General features: G+C 46.1%; 1 protein-coding gene and 1 non-coding gene across 2 annotated transcripts in view; both read left to right on the top strand.

The window, feature by feature from the left end:
- LOC118387061 (kelch-like protein 29) overlaps nt 1-21,612 on the top strand; it is a 435,230-nt gene that overhangs the window by 393,942 nt on the left and 19,676 nt on the right. The window contains exons 11-12 of the mRNA XM_052523942.1: nt 851-1,033; nt 2,400-2,580. Coding sequence (XP_052379902.1) covers nt 851-1,033; nt 2,400-2,580 — 364 coding nt within the window. The remainder of the gene's footprint in view (nt 1-850; nt 1,034-2,399; nt 2,581-21,612) is intronic.
- On the top strand, nt 4,857-4,930 carry trnaa-ugc (transfer RNA alanine (anticodon UGC)). The gene has a single exon. It is a non-coding gene; the product is annotated as a tRNA-Ala (tRNA).

Raw genomic sequence — 21,612 nt, 5'->3', positions numbered from 1 at the left:
GGTAGAGATGGTGGGATAAAAGTATTTTCTGTGGCAATGGAGGGAGAGACTGAAGGAGGGAGGGAGAGAGAAAGACTGATGCAGACAGGAGAGTTATCTGCATTGGACTGGAGAGTAGAGAGCTGCTGCAGCCTAACAGATGGCAGAGAGAGCTGTCTAGATAATTGAGTTATATGTCCCACTTTACACATTACACTTTCCTGCACCAAGAGGAAACTTTGTCAGTTTGCATTTTGGTTTTGCATATCCCTGAGAGGCTATTGAATTGGAAATAACAATAAACAAGGCCTGCAGGCTGCTAAATTGGAAAAACATCTGAAGCCTAGTTTGGTGCCGTCTGTAGACCAATTAGAGCTATGTCCATCACCCAAAAGGAATTGTCCACAACCATAGTCCACAACCTTCCAAAATCCTGTTTCGTACGTGACAAACCTGGGCTTCCCACTTCCGAGGCTACAAAACCACAGCCCATTTCTGAAACGGATTTGCCTGTGAACTATCACATGTCATGCAGGTTATTTCCCTCCATTTCTCCCCACACAAATGGACTGATTGTTAGTTACAAACAATGCTTGAACCCAACTATGTCACTAGTTCCTATGCTATTGCAGGATCCTAACTGTGCAATCACTATTTATATTTCATTGTAAATAAATACCACCAATTATTGCACCTGTACCTCTGACTCAGTCAACAGTTGCTGCTCCAAACCAACTAAATAGGCTGGGTCCTTTTATCAGAAACACTGCTCTGACGCACTCACAAAAACAGCATCCTCACCGTATGATAGTTTCTGCAAACACTTGTTTAATGAGTTTCTCTGTCTCTCCCCCTCCCTCTGTCCCTCTAGGTGTGGCAGAGGTGATAGTGTTAATCGGTGGTCGTCAGGCCATCAGTATGAACCAGCGCTCTCTGACGGCGGTGACATGTTTTAACCCTCAGAACAGTAAGTGGTTCCCATTGGCCAGCCTGCCCTTCTACGACAGAGAGTTCTTCAGCGTCATCTCAGCTGGGGACAACATCTACTTGTCAGGTAGGCTAACGACGTGGACCGTCACACACAGAGTATATCTATATCTGTTTATCCATACAGCCAGTGTAAAGTTTTTAAATTATATTCATATTATTGTTCCCCTATATTCCTCCAGAGGTCTCTGTTCTCTCCTCTACTATATTCCTCCAGAGGTCTCAGTTCTCTGTTCTCTCCTCTACTATATTCCTCCAGAGGTCTCAGTTCTCTGTTCTCTCCTCTACTATATTCCTCCAGAGGTCTCAGTTCTCTGTTCTCTCCTCTACTATATTCCTCCAGAGGTCTCAGTTCTCTGTTCTCTCCTCTACTATATTCCTCCAGAGGTCTCAGTTCTCTGTTCTCTCCTCTACTATATTCCTCCAGAGGTCTCAGTTCTCTGTTCTCTCCTCTACTATATTCCTCCAGAGGTCTCAGTTCTCTGTTCTCTCCTCTACTATATTCCTCCAGAGGTCTCAGTTCTCTGTTCTCTCCTCTACTATATTCCTCCAGAGGTCTCAGTTCTCTGTTCTCTTCTCTGTACTATATTCCTCCAGAGGTCTCTGTTCTCTGTACTATATTCCTCCAGAGGTCTCTGTTCTCGTCTAGTCTCCATGTGTGTACATCTCCTATACAGAGGTAGACCTTGACATTTGACTGTGGAAACAGAACACTAGAAATGCTAAGAGAGAATGTTCTCCCCTCATTTCCCATGGACCTGGCCTGTGTGTGTCTGTGGGGAGGCAGGTGCTCAGTGGGGAAATCATCAGTGTGCAGTAGTACTAACCAAGGCTGAGGACCCTGTGTTCCTCCAGATAATGGATTGAATGTCTGCTCTGTTTGCTGCTTTCATACCAAGCTAGGTAATGCATTGTAACAGTGAGGGGTAGAAATAAGGGTGAATATACAGGCATTTTGTCTTGGTGGTGCCTTGTTACATTTGCCCCAAGGTCATAACGATTCCAAAATGACTTATTGTAAACCAGTAAAAAAATAATCTATCTGGATATTTTTAACATTGGTTAAATTGTATATGCATTTTATTTAGTCGGTGTTAGTCTGGTGTGATGGTAGCTGACGAGTGTGTGGTGTGTGTGTTTCAGGTGGGACAGAGTCGGGGGTGGTGGTAGCTGACGTGTGTATTTTATGTGTGTGTTTCAGGTGGGACAGAGTCGGGGGTGGTGGTAGCTGACGTGTGTATTTTATGTGTGTGTTTCAGGTGGGACAGAGTCGGGGGTGGTGGTAGCTGACGTGTGTATTTTATGTGTGTGTTTCAGGTGGGACAGAGTCGGGGGTGGTGGTAGCTGACGTGTGTATTTTATGTGTGTGTTTCAGGTGGGACAGAGTCTGGGGTGGTGGTAGCTGACGTGTGTATTTTATGTGTGTGTTTCAGGTGGGACAGAGTCGGGGGTGATGGTAGCTGACGTGTGGTGCTACATGTCTCTATTGGACAACTGGAATCTGATGTCCCGTATGACGGTGCCTCGCTGCAGACACAACAGTCTGGTCTACGATGGGAAACTCTATACCATCGGAGGTCTGGGTGTGTCAGGAAACCTGGACCATGTAGAGAGGTAGGACACTGACGTGCCTATGGAAACAACGGATTAAGTGGCACAAGCTTTGGATGCTGCTAGTGTAGCAGTAACGGAAGCTGTGGTAAAACATGTTTGCAGGTGCTCTGTTGGCTATACTTGTATTGAAGTTATTTCATGAAGTGTCTTGAATGTTAGGTTACATCGACTAGCTTTTTCAATAGAGCCTTGTGCATAGATGTCCCTGGTTAGAAGGATGGCTATTGCCTGTATATCCCTGTGTGTGTAACTGTCCTGAGCTGTAAAGGACAGTTTCATGTCAAACTTGATAATTGATTAGTTGGTAAAATCCCTTTGATCAGAAAGCAACACTTCCATCCACTGAAGTGCAACAATGAGACTGAAGGGCCTATGAGGAGATGTGAATGGCTTTATCTTCTGCTGCTCTCCACACACGGTCTTGATGCTGGGCTGGGGAGATTAAATTGAGCAATCAAAATAACATTACAGAAAGTAATGGAACAGGCTGCTGCTGCTCATTACTGAACTGAATGGATCTCCCAAGCCTTTCTCATGCAACCACACACACACACACACACACACACACACACACACACACACACACACACACACACAAACTGTGACGCCTCTCTCAACGCAACGACACACACACTGTGAAGCTGCTCTCAATGCAACGACACACACACACTGTGAAGCCTATCTCAAAGCAACAACACACACACACACCGTGAAGCTGCTCTCAACGCAACAACACACACACACACCGTGAAGCTGCTCTCAACGCAACAACACAGATACCGACGACACTATCTCCATGTAACATCGATCCCTCAAATGGAATCATCTAATTTGATGTCTCTGTAACGCTGCCACGCTGTGTCATTAAGGCTGTCTGCCTGGAATACTGAGTCCTGTAATGGAAACGCATTTGATTCCTCTGCCTCCAGTCGCAGCTTGTAATTACAGACCTAGCAGTGTATCTCAGCGTTTACAGCCAAACAAAGCAGTGACGTGTGTGTTCGGAGACCCTCAGCCAGTGTCCATTATCTACAACGCTCTCTGTCTGAAACTGTTAAAAGGTTCTGTCTGTTATCGGGGCACTCAGATGAACCGGGAAAGCAGTGGTAGAGGGGCAACTATGTGTAAGGGGTTCAACAGAATACTATGAACTACTAATGGGTGTACAGAAACAGCTAGTGTGTCTTATCTGAGTGGTTGAAATATTGGTGGACGAAATGTCAGAATTTATGTAGAAAGTGGGGGTGATGGCATATAGTAGGTGTTGCTGTGTTGGTTTTCACAGTGTGTGGACAGAAGTGTCTTCATGCTACAAAGCATGTAATTGCTCCCCAGGTGGCCAAGAGCTCCTTGTCTGAGGGATATTTATACTCCCTTGTAGCGTGTGTCACACACACACACACACACACACACACACACACACACACACACACACACACACACACACACACACACACACACACACAGCCATTCACACACACACAGCCATTCACACACCCAGTGTTGTTAAGCCATTTATAGTAATTTCCTTCCAGAATGGCTGGGCCAGCTAAGCACATGGATTTCTCATCAAAACAGCATTAAAACATGACAGGACTTTAACCTCAGCTCTCTAAAGATTTCTCACTGCCGTCTCACAGGTGGTCTTTCGTTTGCTCTCTAGCTGGACATATGGTAGTAGAGTAGGTCTGTCTGTTGGTGTACTGGGGTTTCCGTTATGAAAATGTGGTGCCCGACATTTGACCGGCAGAATTTTAATTTACCGGACATATCTGAAATGTGGGAATTAATATGGAGTTAGTACTGGGAAGTGGGAAGGCTTCTGGGAAGGCTTTCCACTACATGTTGGAACATTGCTGCTATAACAGCCTCCACTCTTCGGGGGAAGGCTTTCCACTAGATGTTGGAACATTGCTGCTATAACAGCCTCATCTCTTCTGGGAAGGCTTTCCACTTCATGTTGGAACATTGCTGCTATAACAGCCTCATCTCTTCTGGGAAGGCTTTCCACTACATGTTGGAACATTGCTGCTATAACAGCCTCATCTCTTCTGGAAAGGCTTTCCACTACATGTTGGAACATTGCTACGGGGACTTTCTTCCATACTACCATTAGTGAGGTTGGGCACTGATGTTGGGCGATTAGGCCTGGCTTGCAGTCGGCATTCCAATTCCACACCAATCTCTGTATGGACCTCACTTTATGCACGGGGTGTTGTCATGCTGAAACAGGAAAGGGCCTTCTCCAAACTTCCACAAAGTTGGAAGCACAGAATGTCCTGTGTGGCTTAGTTAGTAGAGCATGGCGCTTGCAACGCCAGGGTTGTGGGTTCGATTCCCACCGGGGACCAGTAAAAAAAAAGTAGAATCGTCTAAAATATCATTGTATGCTGTAGTGATAAGATTTCCCTTCACTGCAAGGAAGGTTCCTAGCCCGAACCATGAAAATCAGCCCCAGACCATTATTCCTCCTCCACCAAACTATACTGTTGGCATTATTTCACAATGGGATTTTTTGTTTCCCGGGACAATAGACCGGTACCAAATGTTATTTATCGGCATGTACCTTTTTGTAGTGACGAAAGCCAGTTATTACCGGCGAACGGAAACCTTGACATGTACAGTGTCTGGTGGGACTGAACACCTCCCTTTGGATCCTGGACTTCCTGACAGGCCAAGCCCAGGTGGTGAGGGTAGGCAACATCACCTCCGCCACACTGACCCTTAACACAGGGGGACTCACAGGGGTGTGCGCTTAGTCCACTCCTGTATTCCCTGTTTACTCAGGACTGTGTAGACATGTGCCACTCACACCAAGTTTTCCGACAAGACCATCATAGGCCCAATCACCAGCGATGATGAGACTGCCTATAGCAGGGGTGTCAAACTCATTTCATGGAGTGCCTAGTGTCTGCAGGTTTTAGTTTTTTCTTTTCAATTAAGACCTAGACAACCAGGTGGGGAGTTCATTACTAAATAGTGACCTTAATTCATAAATCAAAAACAAAGGTGGAGTGTAAACCCGCAGACGCTCAGCCCACCGTGGAATGAGTTTGATTCGTGGCCTATAGGGAGGAGGTCCGTGACCTGGCAGTGTGGTACACGAACAACAACCTCTCCCTCAACATCAATAAGGACAAGGAGCTGATAGTGCCCAAACAAGGGCACTGCGTTCATCCACCTCTGGCCTGCTCGCCTCCCTACCACTGAGGAAGTACAGTTCCCGCTCAGCCCAGTCAAAACTGTTCGCTGCTCTGGCCCCCCAATGGTGGAACAAACTCCCTCACGACGCCAGGACAGCGGAGTCAATCACCACCTTCCGGAGACACCTGAAACCCCACCTCTTTAAGGAATACCTAGGATAGGATAAAGTAATCCTTCTCACCCCCCTTAAAAGATTTAGATGCACTATTGTAAAGTGGCTGTTCCACTGGATGTCATAAGGTGAATGCACCAATTTGTAAGTCGCTCTGGATAAGAGCGTCTGCTAAATGACTTAAATGTAAATGTAAATGTAATAGTGGACTACAGGGTGCTCCTCACTGACGAGTTGCAGTTTTGTCTAACCCGGGGTGATGGTTGGATTCGCGTTTATCGTCGGAATCACCGTTACACCGAGGCCTATACTCTGGAGCGGGATTGATTTGGAGGTGCAGGGTCCGTCATGGTCTGGGGCGGTGTGTCACAGCATCATCGGACTGAGGTTGTTGTCATTGCAGGCAATCTCAACACTGTGCATTACAGGAAAGACATCCTCCTCCCTCATGTGATACCCTTCCTGCAGGCTCATCCTGACATGATCCTCCAGCATGACAATGCCACCAGCCACACTGCTTGATCTTTGCGTGATTTCCTGCAAGACAGAAATATAAGTGTTCTGCCATGGCCTGCGAAGAGCCCGGATCTCAATCCAGTTGAGCACGTCTGGGACCTGTTGGATCAGAGGTTGAGGACTAGGGCCATTCCCCCCAACTTGCAGGTGCCGTGGTGGAAGAGTAGGGTAACATCTCACAGCAATAACTGGTAAATCTGGTGCAGTCCATGAGGAGGAGATGCACTGCAGTACTTAATGCAGCTGGTGGCCACACCAGATAGACTGTTATTTTTGATTTTGACCCCCCCATTGTCATGGATTACTGCATTTTTGTGTTTAGAGTTGGCAAGAAAGGCATTTCACTGTACTTGTGCAAGAGACATTTAAAAACGTGAAACTTTACTAACATTTCTGTCTTTTGTCCTTCGCCAGCTCTCTACCCATGGTCATATTTTGGCTCTTCACAGCGTTATTTTGTAAGATGCAGTTTTGTTGCGTTTTTGTCAGCTGTCTATCTATCCATCTGTTGTTTGATATAGGACAATTCCACAGTAACAGAATGCTGTACAATTTCCAGAGGAAATAGTTGTATGGTTTTTAACTTTGCAATCATTGTTTTTTGTTTGACATGCATTTTAAAGTGGGAAATCTGAGTTTCGGCATCAATCTGTTACCCATGGAATTGCCATATATTGATGTGTGATGTCATGTGTGCAGGGCTGGTACAGTGTGCAGTTTGCCCAGCAGCAGCCTGACTGACTGGGCCTCTGCCCTGCAGCTCTACAGCCACACAGCCACAGTTGATTTGCCCACTCAGGCACTGATTGGCACGGCTGATTTGAGGTTTGTTTACAGGCGTCTGTGTGTGTCTGTGCGCGCACGTGTCTACGCGTCTCCATCTCTGTCAAGGCCTTAGCCTCAACGCCTCCAGCCTTTCCTGCCTCATTTGTGGCCTGGCCGTCTATCTTGCTCTTGGTTTCACGGATCTTAACCGTGAAATTCTCCTACATTCACAATTATGTCCTCAATCAATCTGTCAGTCTGTCTCAAGGCTCCTACCTTTTTATACCAGCCCAGCAGGAGACCACAGCAACAGTCTATAGAAAGCTGTCTCTGACTCACTCACATTATAACATCTGTTCTATACACCCGTCTAGTGGATTAGGAATGACTGAAGTCAGTACACATACAGTGCATTCAGAAAGTATTCAGACACCTTCCACATTTTGTTACGTTTACAGCCATATTCTAAAATGCATTAAATTAAACATGTTCCTCGTCAATCTACACACAGTAACCCATAATGACAAAGCGAAAAAAGGTTTTTGGAAAGGCACACACCTGTCTGTATAAGTTGGCAGTGCATGTCAGAGCAAACAAAAACCAGGCCATGAGGTCGAAGGAATTGTCCGTAAAGCTCTGAGAAAGGATTGTGTCAAGGCTTTGGAAGGGTATCAAAAATGTCTGCAACATTGAAGGTCCCCAAGAACAGAGTGACCTTAATCATTCTTGAGTGGAAGAAGTTTTGAACCACCAAGAGTCTTCCTAGAGCTGGCCGCCTGGCCAAACTGCGCAATCGGGCGGGAACGTCCATGGTCAGGGAGGTGACCAAGAACCAGATGGTCACTGATCAGTTCCAGAGTATCTCTGTGGAGATGGTTGTCCTTCTGGAAGGTTCTCCCATCTCTGCAGCACTCCACCAATCAGACCTTTATGGTAGAGTGGCAAGACGGAAGCCACCACTCAGTAAAAGGCACCTGACAGCTCGATTGGAGTTTGCCAAAAGGCACCTAAAGGACTCTCATACCATGAACAACAAGATTCTCTGGCGTCACATCTGGAGGAAACCTGGCACCATCCCTACGGGGAAGCATGGTGGTGGCAGCATCATGCGGTGGGGATATTGTTCAGCAGCAGGGACTGGGAGACTAGATTGAGGGAAAGATGAATGGCGCAAAGGACATATCCTTGATAAAAACCTGCTCCAAAGCACTCAGCCCCAGACTGAAGTAATAAGGTTTACCTTCCCACAGGACAATGACCCTAAGCACTTAGTCAGGACCACGCAGAAGTGGCTTTGGGACAAGTCTCTGAATGTCCTTGAGTCGCCTAGCCAGAGCCCGGACTTGAGCCCTATCGAACATCTCTGGGGAGACCTGACAATAGCTGTGCAGAGACACTCCCCATCCAACCTGACAGAGGTTGAGAGGATCTGCAGAGCAGAATGGGATAAACTCTCCAAATACAGGCGTGCCAAGCTTTCAGCATAATACCCAAGAAGACTCAAGGTTGTAATCGCTGCCAAAGGTGCTTCAACAAAGAACTGAGTAAAGGGACAGAATATGTTTTTTTAAGTTCGTATTTATACATCTGCAAACACTTCTAAAATCCTGTTTTTGCTTTGTCGTAATGGGGTATTGTGTGTAGATTGAGGGGGAAAAAACATTTTGAATCCATTTTAGAATAGGGGGTCTGAATTCTTTCCGAATACATTGTAGATTAGGAGCTGAAGACCCAAGGAAGAACCTACTCAAGGTGTCTTGACATGACTCAATATTGCAGTATTGGTTAACATTCCTTACCTGAGTTGTGCTGCAGCCCAGCGAACAATACCGTAATACAGCGACACAGGGATATGGTGTCTAGTCTGGTACAGGGTTTTCCAGTTGTGGCCCTCCAGTGTGGGGAGCTGTGCTTCTGTGTGAGGAAGTTGTGTTGTTGGCAGCACTGATGTGTGTAGTTGTCTAGTTGTGGTTCTCTCAAACAGCCTTGGCATGGTCAGCCTTCTCCAATACATTGTGAAGTGGTAGACTTTGCTCCGGCGTGGCCTTCTCCTCTGGGTCCGTGACAATTAAAATGTCATTGTGTGTGTGTGGGTACTTACGTTCTTGTGTGCATCCATCGTTAAGTGTATTTGTGTTGGTTCTCTATGGTCCATTGGGGGAACGAGTGTTATGACTTCTGTTGGGTACAGCATATATTATGACAACATTTTGACATTTTTGTTCCTTTTGGTCTTCGGCTGTTTGTGCACATATCCCCCTTCGTCGGTCATTGGTCAACGGTAAGGATTCTTCAATGAAGTGTTTGTCATTCAATGATAGATGACACATTTTCATTTTTTCGCTTGAGGAATACTGCACCAAACATCTTAGATGTAAAATTGCATGACTAAAATCTCTACAAAACTGTCAAAATGAATGACAGATTTCTTGTTTGATTATACACTGCTCAAAAAAATAAAGGGAACACTTAAACAACCCAATGTAACTCCAAGTCAATCACACTTCTGTGAAATCAAACTGTCCACTTAGGAAGCAACACCGATTGACAATAAATTTCACCTGCTGTTGTGCAAATGGAATAGACAACAGGTGGAAATGATAGGCAATTTGCAAGACATCCCCCAATAAAGGAGTGGTTCTGCAGGTGGTGACCACAGACCACTTCTCAGTTCCTACGCTTCCTGGCTGATGTTTTGGTCACTTTTGAATGCTGGCGATGCTTTCACTCTAGTGGTAGCATGAGACGGAGTCTACAACCCACACAAGTGGCTCAGGTAGTGCAGCTCATCCAGGATGGCACATCAATGCGAGCTGTGGCGAGAAGGTTTGCTGTGTCTGTCAGCGTGTCCAGAGCATGGAGGCGCTACCAGGAGACAGGCCAGTACATCAGGATACAACAACCCAGCAGCAGGACCGCTACCTCCGCCTTTGTGCAAGGAGGAGCAGGAGGAGCACTGCCAGAGCCCTGCAAAATGACCTCCAGCAGGCCACAAATGTGCATGTGTCTGCTCAAACGGTCAGAAACAGACCCCACGAGTGTGGTATGAGGGCCGACGTCCACAGGTGGTGGTTGTGCTTACAGGGGAGGTCATACAAGCACGTGGAGGCCACACACACACTACTGAGCCTCATTTTGACTTGTTTTAAGGACATTACATCAAAGTTGGATCAGCCTGTAGTGTGGTTTTCCACTTTAATTTTCAGTGTGACTCCAAATCCAGACCTCCATGGGTTGATACATTTGATTTCCATTGATCATTTTTGTGGGATTTTTGTCAGCACATTCAACTATGTAAAGAAAGTATTTATTAAGAATATTTAATTCATTCACATCTAGGATGTTATTTTAGTGTTTCCTTTATTTTTTTGAGCAGTGTATATACTTGCTACAGTGTCTCAAGATGGAAAAACAGTAACATCACAGAACAATAAGCTAGATATTTCACCTTATGTAAAGCATTCGGTTGTCGTTTCCACTCACTTCCAAATATGGTGACGAGAGTAAGCACAGTGGGAGAAGATGGAACGAGATGGGTTTTGACCGAAGTTCTGCTAATTTTCTTATTGATGCAACATTCGATCTCCATATGGTAACAGAGTGGACTGCGTTTTGTGGACTTTACCCTTTTCCAAAGTGCAAGGGGCGAATTGAGTTATTGCGTACATGCACTTTACAGAGTAGGCATTCCCTAATGGGAATATGCCAATAAAAGCTAGAATGTGCCAATTGGATCTCACTAGCTCGTGCTTTGCTCTGCCCACCTCATTGCTTGTTCTGCCCACTTCATTTGCTCTCATTGGAAACGACAGGCTCTGATCTGTCTTGGTTTAGTTATTCAAATCTTTGGTACTAGTTCTGCTTTATCTCATTTTTCAAGTGAAGCTCTTTTAATGGAATAAACGAGCAAACTCATTCACCGAACAGAAGCATGCGGATGCCTTTAGGCTGTTTACGCCTGTCCTTCTGTCCTCGGTCTCTCCTGTATAGAAGGCTCAGTCTCCACTCAGCCTGGCTGTAAAGTGGTTATATAGAAACTCCACTCAGCCTGGCTGTATAGTGGTTATACAGAAGCTCTCCTCAGTACTCAGCCTGGCTGTATAGTGGTTATATAGAAGCCCTCCTCAGCCTGACTGTATAGTGGTTATATAGAAGCTCTCCTCAGTACTCAGCCTAGCTGTATAGTGGTTATATAGAAGCTCCACTCAGTACTCAGCCTGGCTGTATATTGGTTATATAGAAGCTCCACTCGCCTGGCTGTATATTGGTTATGTAGAAGCTCTCCTCAGGACTCAGCCTGGCTGTATAGTGGTTATATAGAAGCTCCACTCAGTACTCAGCCTGGCTGTATATTGGTTATATAGAATCTCTCCTGAGTACTCAGCCTGGCTGTATAGAGTTGTTGTGAGTGTAATCTTCTCCATTGTCTGCCTGCTCGGGGAAGCTGTTAAGCCACACTGGGAGATGCGCCCCCACTCATTCAACCCATTCTACACAGACACGCAGGTTCCCGTTCACCCTTTGCCCTAAACACACACAGTAGATATACAAGTATGAATGATCCGTACACACACTCCCACTAACACTCATACATACACAGGCATAGACACACATGCTCCTTGATGGGGTACCCATTCAGCGCTGAGAAAACCGCCTGCACTGCATCCCAAACCCCCCCCCCCCCTCTCGTCTCCTAATGTGGCGTGTTGATGAGTTGTTTTCCTGTGTCTGTTTCTTTGCCTGGAGCTGGGAGAGGAGTGGGGGGTGTCCGTGCCTCTGTAGTCCCACGGCAGAGCTCTGTGGTGAGGTAAAGTTAGCTCCAGACCCCCTGCTGTGGATGTCCCCCCATGCAGAGCTAATCCTTAACTTCACAACCGTCTCCTACTGTGCTGTCAGGGCTCCAGCTAACCCCTTCTTGCTAACTCACCCTTCTTTCTCTACTTTCTTCAACTCCCATCACACCTTCTCTCTCTTGCTTCTTATTCCTTCACCCTTTCTCTTTTCACCCTCTCTTTTCTCATTATTTTTCATCCCCCTCTCTGCTGTGTAAATTGGTATGAAGGCCAATTCAGCCGACATCCATTCATCCTTCACTAATTATCAACTTATTATTTTGTGTGTTGACCCTGGCCTGTGCTTTGCCAGCTCTGCATGGGGGCTATCTGTGTCTCTTTGATTTAGTCTCCGGTGCCGGGAGAGAGGAAGAACGTCCTAAAGAGCCAAAGAATCATCCCTCTTTCTCTCCCTTCAACCCCCCCTCTCCCTCTCAATCTTTCCCTTTATTTTTCTCACTCTCCCCCATCTTTCTCCATTTCTCTATCTTGTTCTCCCGCTCTCTCCCCTCTTCTTTTAGCTCTCTCTTTATATAGTATTGGGCTGCTGTAGGATACCTGACACCAGCTTCCCCCCTGTCACAGCGAGGGCCTGAGGAGTATGTGTGAGAAAGATGGAGCGTACGATGGAACATGCGCGTGTGTGTGCCTGAGGTTTCTGTAGGAGAGGATGATGAAACAGGGAGGCCTGCTCGGTCCCTCATGTAGTTGGGGTTCCGGGTGACAGCCAGAGAAACAGGCAGGGTTAGGGCCTGGGGAGAGTTATTAGTGGAGGGGTAGAGGGACATAAGAGAGGAAGGGAAGTAATGCATGTGAAGATTGAGGCGTTGTGTGTGTGTGTCTTTTACAAGGCTGATGAACAACTAGCTGACGGTTTGGGTGATTTCCAGGTTTTACCAGCAGGCGAAATAATTTTTCTCTCTCTCCCTTACTAGATCCCCCCCCCCCCTTCTCTCTCCTATCCTCTTAACATTCTACAGAATATTAGAAATATCTCCAGGCTGGAAAAATAAGAAAGGATAGACTAAGCCCACAGGAAGAAAGAGACATTAATAATGTGTGTAGTTAATTAGGCACTACTGGGTAGTGTGGTAGCTTCTGGGCTGAGAGCTTCCAGGAAATGGGCCTTTCCTGCTGCTGTAGATGGATAACTGACCTTTACAGAGGAAAGCGGTGCTGCCAGATGATCTTAAAACACTCACTGCTCTCCGACACTGAGGGATGGCACCACTGCTGAGGACACTGTTTGTGTTTGCCTGCTTTTTTCAGGTACATGTATCTCTCGTCTCAGGTCTGAAATAGCAAGGTGTGCGTGTGTGCTTGACGAGGTGTGTGTGTGACTAGTTTAGGTGTCCAGTGTACGGGTTAGTAAAGAAGTGTGTGTTCTGGTCTAGTGTGTGTACGTGCCGAGTGAGGATCAGTAATTAGTGTGTAACTTACTCCACAGCCAACACTGATGTCGCACGTCCTACTTGACGCCCCTGTCCAATTAAACTGGGATACTGTCTCTGACACACACACTCTCCGTCTCCAGTCCTCTCTTGACAGTGTTTCAAGGTGCCCTCTCACCAGTTTGAAATGAGTGTTATGGCTGGCGGAGGATGCAGAGCAGCAGCAAGGGTCTCCAGTGTGCTGTCACATCAATATAGACAGACTTCCGTGTACAGGGCAGTGTGTAAATGAGTTTATTCTCAGGGATTATGGGTAAATCCGGGAGAGCCATTGTGGATGGTCTGGGATTAGATTAAGGTGTCTTGGCTCTGTGTGTGCGTGCTGCTTGTAGCTGTCTGTCTGTGCATGTGTGTGTTAGTGTCTGGTGTGTTCTGCTGGTTTGGTGCTACATGGATCACAGTATATACTGACCTTGGTTACCCTTACAATAAAATGTGTTTTTCTCCTAAGGAGCGACTTAAACCATGCAATCAAAGCCAACAGGATCAAAGTGTGACAATAACCCTAGTATTGTCTATTCAGTAAGTCTTATTTATTTCCAATACATCTGGCAGGGCAATTAAAAGGACAGGATGTAATATCTTGGATGTTCTTTCCCTTCCTCCTGGTCTCTCCTGATCAAGTAATTAATGATTCAGAAACACAGTTAGTTAGCAATGTGTGTCTTCAGCTGAAGTTAGTCCTTGGACACCAAAGTGAGACTGAGATTCTACCTTCACATGGTGATGAGACAATTAACACGCTTTGACATACAGAAACGCACAAAAAAAAAACACATTTAGCATGATGGGATGGGTGATGTCACATTGTAAATTGAAGCTGTCAGTATCACACACACATTACACTACTGTTTTGTGGCTCTCAAGATCCTAGTTTCTTTATAGTAAAATCACAGGGGGACAACTGCTGCTCTGACTTGACCCCAGCATTAGAGAAATACAGGTGTGGAGAGATTGAAGGCACGGGCAGAATTAAAGGCTTCCATACAGATGCCTCTCTGTCTTCCATCTGTCTTCACTCTCTTGTTAGGTCTGAGTCCAGTCCCAGATCACTGTTGTTTTTCCTCAGGACATATCATACAAGATCTTGTCATCGCTGCTGTAACTGAGACTGAGAGAGTCATTATCTGGACCGTAGCACGTTCTCTGCTAGTCCAGCAGAGGAGTGCGCAGAGGAAACACACACACTGGTACCCATTTCAGACAGGCGGTGTGGTATGTTACCTGGAGAAAAATAAATAAAAGGCAATATTTGTATGACCCCTTTTCAAACAGTCATTTATTTACCACTTATTTGCAGGTATACCCCTTTAATACATATCATTGGGTAGCTAGACAATTGGGAGGGGTGTTATTAAATCATGTGGTTTGTTATTAAACCATGTGGTGTGCAGCTTAAAACCGAGAACCATTCACACAGCCCCGATAGCTGTATTTTGGTTAAAAGGTCTGAAAATGCAGGAATCATGACTGTCTTTAGAGGTGGCTCTTATTTTTCCATGGTTTTGGTCTGTGTATGAAAAGGATAATAAGACACACCATTAGCTAGCAAACCTCTACTAAACCCCATTCACCATGGCCTTACTCTCTTTTAGGCTATCTGGGCTGCTATTGTTATGGTGAATAATAAACAGACTATCTGACGCAGGCTTAAAGTGGAACTGACAGCGTTTTAACTACTTTGCAGATATGAAACAAACAATCATAATATCAGTCAAAAATATCAAATTCCCTGTTTATGGTACAAAACCAACTTCGGAATGCACTGTTTCAGTTTCAATGACACAATATTTGGTACAAAAACGGAGATATGGCTGGCTGGGAATGTCAATACAATGAGAAATTTGAATGATCACAAGTCAGGTCATAACGCGGCTAATAGGCTAGCGTATCTATTTAAGTAGCTATTTAGCAAGCTAAAAACACTGAGCCTAACAGCTAGTTGCTGGTAGGATGACATTGGAGGAATGGGTGAGTGGCAATCTTTTCCCCCCTCAATCGTTTGTTGGTGGCTACAGCCAGAGATGCAGGTGTCATTTGGTTAGTTAGCAAGATTTCATAGCACTTTCGTCTGTGTGCCAGAGCGCAGAATATACAGTGAATTTATGAATGCACAGCACCAGCTGAATATGACCCATGGCATGAAACGTTGGCAACAATGTAATTCAATTGTTGCCCGCACCGCAGTTAGTCGCTAATGCTCTAGATAACATGTAAACAGCCTATCCAGCTCTGCTAGGGTTAGAAAAATGGTCAGTGAGGTGTCGAAGTAGCTAGCAAGCTAGCTAACTTACGCCAGTTAGCTTGGATGCTTGACTGGCTTTGTGAGGAATGCTCGGATCAACCCTACACTTTGGCCAGAGCGTTCCGTGTCAATAGTGCAGTGTGCGCTCAGAACACTAGAGCGCGAAACGCCCTGAATTTACAAACAGACAATTTGACAATGCTCTGAATGTATGAATGTAGAGTGCACTCTGATACACTGGAGGCAATTTACGAATACATCCTTAGTTGTTAATGAAATGTATTTGTCATTGATCAAATGGGCAGACAGGCAAGCTCCCATTCATTTGTCAACACGTGGGTTGGTTAGGACATGCATTGGCAGGCAAGCTGCAGGCTACTATTCCCCATTTATCAGTGCAATTTTTGATGGCTGGAAAAGTTTGAGGATTTATCTGTTTCCTCGTTAGATTTTAGCTCATCTCGCTCTGGCTACCTTACCATGGTTGTTTGATCAATAGAACCGACTCCCGTGGTTTTTACATATTTGTAGTAATCCATTCGTGTGTATTTTTTGGCAAATGATCTAATGATTTGAAGTCACTCTGGTGCTACTGCTTGTAAACACAGTCCAGTTCGAAGTGAATGATGGAAGGCCCATGTGCTTATTTGCAAATGCGGACCTGGCTTACTCCCTCCTTTGCATTTTCCTCCTCTGTCTCTAAATGCTTTCTACCATTCTAAGTTCCAAGCATCTGCCTCTAACCCTAGGAAGCTCTTTGCCACCTTCTCCTCCCTCCTGAATCCTCCCCCCCTCCCTCCTCCCTCTCTGCAGATGACTTCGTCAACCATTTTGAAAAGAAGGTCGATGACATCCGATCCTCGTTTGCTAAGTCAAACGACACCGCTGGTTCTGCTCACACTGCCCTACCCTATGTTCTGACCTCTTTCTCCCCTCTCTCTCCAGATGAAATCTCGCGTCTTGCTGCCGGCCGCCCAACAAGTTCCACTTTTCTCCAAAAATGTTTCACCTCGCTCAAAAATGGTATAATTAGGTACAACTACAGACCAGTATCCCTTCTCTCTTTTCTCTCCAAAACTCTTGAGCGTCATATGGCCAGCTTACTCTATCTCTCTCAGAAGATTAAATAAACCAGTCAGGTTTCAAGACTAGCTCACCAGAATGTCATAAATCGATAAAGCTAACTCTCTCTCCTCTGAATGAATGAACCATCAGATCCTCCTCTCCACCCTCTCAGTTGGGCATCCGGCGGTAGAGTTACCTGACGGTCATCTCTGACGCGCTCTCACCACTGGTGTCCCCCAGGGCTCTGTTCTAGGCCCTCTCTTAGCAAAGACTTTTAGGGATCACTTGGAGAAAATGCAAAAACTCAACAAATAAATTAATAATAATTATGGAAAGGTTTTCTGATCTCGCCATCACGGTAAACTCCATTGTGTCCTTCCCAGAGCGCTAAGAACCTTGGCGTGATCCTGACAACACACGTTCTCAACTAACATCAAGGCGGTGTCCCGTTCCTGTAGGTTTGAAAGGAAATGGAAAGCTTTGAAAATGTCATCTCCGTCTTGATTACTGCATGTTTCTGTGCCATTAAACCCCTACAACTCATAAGCCCGTCTGGTGATTCAGTTTGGCTTCCAGTTGAAGCTCGCATCCGCTACAAGACCATTTTACGGAGCTGTGAGGGGAACGGGTACCTCCAGGCTCTGATCAGGCCCTACACCCAAACAAATACTCATCCAGCTGTTATGATGCTGATAAAGATAGCATCTCTATGAAACCCCACAGAATACCAGTATCTATAATCCTTCTCCCCCCCAACAAGATTTAGATGCAAGTGGCTGTTCCAATGTGGACCAAAACGCTCTGGATCTCAAGCTTAAATGTAATGTAAATTAAAGAGCTCTTTTATGGGACTTTTAAAAAATTTTAAAATGGTCTTATTAGGTACATGCAGCTTTCGGTCATATGTTGCTCTATAAGATTAAATAAACCCTTGCTCACCAGAATGTCATAAATCGATAGAATGGCATGGACATCTGAAGCAAAGACTTTTAGGGATCTGGGAGAAAATGTTAATAATTATGGCAGGTTTTCTGTGTAAAATTTCCAAATGACATCTTTATAAGATGAAAATGGTGATAAGATTCAGTTTGGCCCTGGGGTTGAAATACTATCCTGTTATGATGCTGATAAAGATAGCATCTCCAGACAGCCTCAATGTGGGCCTTAAATTTACAGATTTTTATGGGATTTTTTAAAATTCTTATGCAGACCATGGCAGCCTCTTTATAAGATGAAAGGGGCCTACCCAGACCGCAGCCTCAGGGGCCTACCCAGACCGCAGCCTCAGGGGCCTACCCAGACCGCAGCCTCAGGGGCCTACCCAGACCGCAGCCTCAGGGGCCTACCCAGACCGCAGCCTCAGGGGCCTACCCAGACCGCAGCCTCAGGGGCCTACCCAGACCGCAGCCTCAGGGGCCTACCCAGACCGCAGCCACAGGGGCCTACCCAGACCGCAGCCACAGGGGCCTACCCAGACCGCAGCCACAGGGGCCTACCCAGACCGCAGCCACAGGGGCCTACCCAGACCGCAGCCACAGGGGCCTACCCAGACCGCAGCCACAGGGGCCTACCCAGACCGCAGCCTCAGGGGCCTACCCAGACCGCAGCCTCAGGGGCCTACCCAGACCGCAGCCTCAGGGGCCTACCCAGACCGCAGCCTCAGGGGCCTACCCAGACCGCAGCCTCAGGGGCCTACAGCCTTAAAGATTCAGTGTGTGATGTAATCACCTTGCAATAGTGACCTCCAAACAGCCCAACACTTCTTCCTCCAGGGGGGAAGAGAAGAGAGAAAGCAGAGATGGAGACCTGATAACCTTCAACTTCCCTATCTTCTCTTATGTACATGAACACTCTATTTCACTCTTACACACACTCTCAGCAGTCCCATTGGTACTCATTCCGCTCTCTCTACTAGAGGTCGACCTATTAATCGGAATGGCCGATTTCAAGTTTTCACAACAATCGGAAATCGGTATTTTTGGGCGCCAATATCCAATTATTATTAAAACATTTTTTCTTTTCTTTCTTAAAACCTGTTAAGGATGATGTGAATTTTCGCAGCTTTTTGTTAAAAATTGCGCAACATTTCAAAGTCCTGCTACTCATGCTAGGAATATAGTATATGCATATGATAAGTATGTGTGTATAGAAAACACTCTTAAGTCTCTAAAACGGGTTAAATCGTGTCTGTGGCTATTACATAACGTGTTTGGGAGTAAAAATCCCTGGTAAAACTGATCACCAAAAACATCAAAATAATATTCATCCGCCATTCAATGTATTGTCTAAGGCGAAAGGAAGATAAAAGAGGATCCCTTGTAAACGCCTACAGCTTCCACATGATGTCGCCAGTTACGGCATTAAAAGTTTGCTTTATCCTTGGTTTGATGACGTTTTGGCTCTTCCTGTTTTAGTCTCTCCACAGGATGTTGTGAAAATGGAAAACATGGACGGTGATTTCAAGACTTGCTGCTATCGAATACAGTTCGCCCCGTGATCAATTGTATATATTATTAACGTTTATTAATACCTAAAGTTGGTTTAGAAAAGTGGTTTGTAAAAGTTTATAGGCAACTTTTGTAATTTTAAAAAGTGACGTTGCGTCTTGGAAAAGGGCATTTTCCTGGATCAGACCGGCTTCCAGCAAATGACATTTAGGCTATACAATGACGGATTTAATCGGGAAAAAGACCCAATTGTGATGTTTATGGGACATATAGGAGTGCCAACAAAGAAGCTTGTCAAAGGTAATGAATGTTTTATATTTTATTTCTGCGTTTTGGGTAGCGCCGGCTACCGCTAAATCTGTTGTTTAGGTGACGTTGCGGTATTTAGGGGGGTGCATGCTATCAGATTATAGCTTCTCATGCTTTCGCCGAAAAGCATTTTACAAATCTGACTTGGTGGCTAGATTCACGAGTGTAGCTTTAATTCAGTACCTTGCATGTGTGTTTTAATGAAAGTTTGAGTTTTATCAAAAACTATAGGTGGCGCTCTTGAAATTTCCGCTGATTTGGTCCCGACAGCGGAACCAAATCCCTAACAAGTTTTAATACCATTTATTTAACTAGGCAAGTCAGTTAAGAACACATTCTTATTTTCAATGACTGCCTAGGAACTGTGGGTTAACCGCCTTGTTCAGGGGCAGAAGGACAGATGTTCACCTTGTCAGCTCAGGGGTTCCAATCTTGCAACCATACAGTTACATTTACATTTACATTTAAGTCATTTAGCAGACGCTCTTATCCAGAGCGACTTACAAATTGGTGCATTCACCTTATGACATCCAGTGGAACAGCCACTTTACAATAGTGCATCTAAATCTTTTAAGGGGGGTGAAAAGGATTACTTTATCCTATCCTAGGTATTCCTTAAAGAGGTGGGGTTTCAGGTGTCTCCGGAAGGTGTTGATTGACTCCACTGTCCTGGCGTTGTGAGGGAGTGTGTTCCACCATTGGGGAGCCAGAGCAGCGAACAGTTTTGACTGGGCTGAGCGGGAACTGTACTTCCTCAGTGGTAGGGAGGCGAGCAGGCCAGAGGTGGATGAACGCAGTGCCCTTGTTTGGGTGTAGGGCCTGATCAGAGCCTGGAGGTACTGAGGTGCCGTTCCCCTCACAGCTCCGCACCATGGCAAGCACCACTGGGCCTGCGGCGTTCTGGATGAGTTGTAGGGGTTTAATGGCACAGGCAGGAGCCCAGCCAACAGCGAGTTGCAGTAATCCAGACGGGAGATGACAAGTGCCTGGATTAGGACCTGCGCCGCTTCCTGTGTGAGGCAGGATCGTACTCTGCGGATGTTGTAGAGCATGAACCTACAGGAACGGGCCACCGCCTTGATGTTAGTTGAGAACGACAGGGTGTTGTCCAGGATCACGCCAAGGTTCTTAGCGCTCTGGGAGGAGGACACAATGGAGTTGTCAACCGTGATGGCGAGATCATGGAACGGGCAGTCCTTCCCCGGGAGGAAGAGCAGCTCCGTCTTGCCGAGGTTCAGCTTGAGGTGGTGATCCGTCATCCACACTGATATGTCTGCCAGACATGCAGAGATGCGATTCACCACCTGGTCATCAGAAGGAGGAAAGGAGAAGATTAATTGTGTGTCGTCTGCATAGCAATGATAGGAGAGACCATGTGAGGTTATGACAGAGCCAAGTGACTTGGTGTATAGCGAGAATAGGAGAGGGCCTAGAACAGAGCCCTGGGGACACCAGTGGTGAGAGCGCGTGGTGAGGAGACAGATTCTCGCCACGCCACCTGGTAGGAGCGACCTGTCAGGTAGGACGCAATCAAGCGTGGGCCGCGCCGGAGATGCCCAACTCGGAGAGGGTGGAGAGGAGGATCTGATGGTTCACAGTATCGAAGGCAGCCGATAGATCTAGAAGGATGAGAGCAGAGGAGAGAGAGTTAGCTTTAGCGGTGCGGAGCGCCTCCGTGATAGAGAAGAGCAGTCTCAGTTGAATGATTAGTCTTGAAACCTGACTGATTTGGATCAAGAAGGTCATTCTGAGAGAGATGGCGGGAGAGCTGGCCAAGGACGGCACGTTCAAGAGTTTTGGAGAGAAAAGAAAGAAGGGATACTGGTCTGTAGTTGTTGACATCGGAGGGATCGAGTGTAGGTTTTTTCAGAAGGGGTGCAACTCTCGCTCTCTTGAAGACTGAAGGGACGTAGCCAGCGGTCAGGGATGAGTTGATGAGCGAGGTGAGGTAAGGGAGAAGGTCTCCGGAAATAGTCTGGAGAAGAGAGGAGGGGATAGGGTCGAGCGGGCAGGTTGTTGGGCGGCCGGCCGTCACAAGACGCGAGATTTCATCTGGAGAGAGAGGGGAGAAAGAGGTCAGAGCACC

This window comes from Oncorhynchus keta, chromosome 8, assembly GCF_023373465.1.
Source record: "Oncorhynchus keta strain PuntledgeMale-10-30-2019 chromosome 8, Oket_V2, whole genome shotgun sequence".
In the NCBI taxonomy this organism is placed as follows: Eukaryota; Metazoa; Chordata; class Actinopteri; order Salmoniformes; family Salmonidae; genus Oncorhynchus; species Oncorhynchus keta.
The sequence above is the reverse complement of the archived record's forward strand: the minus strand, read 5'-3'. Positions and strand labels throughout refer to the sequence as shown.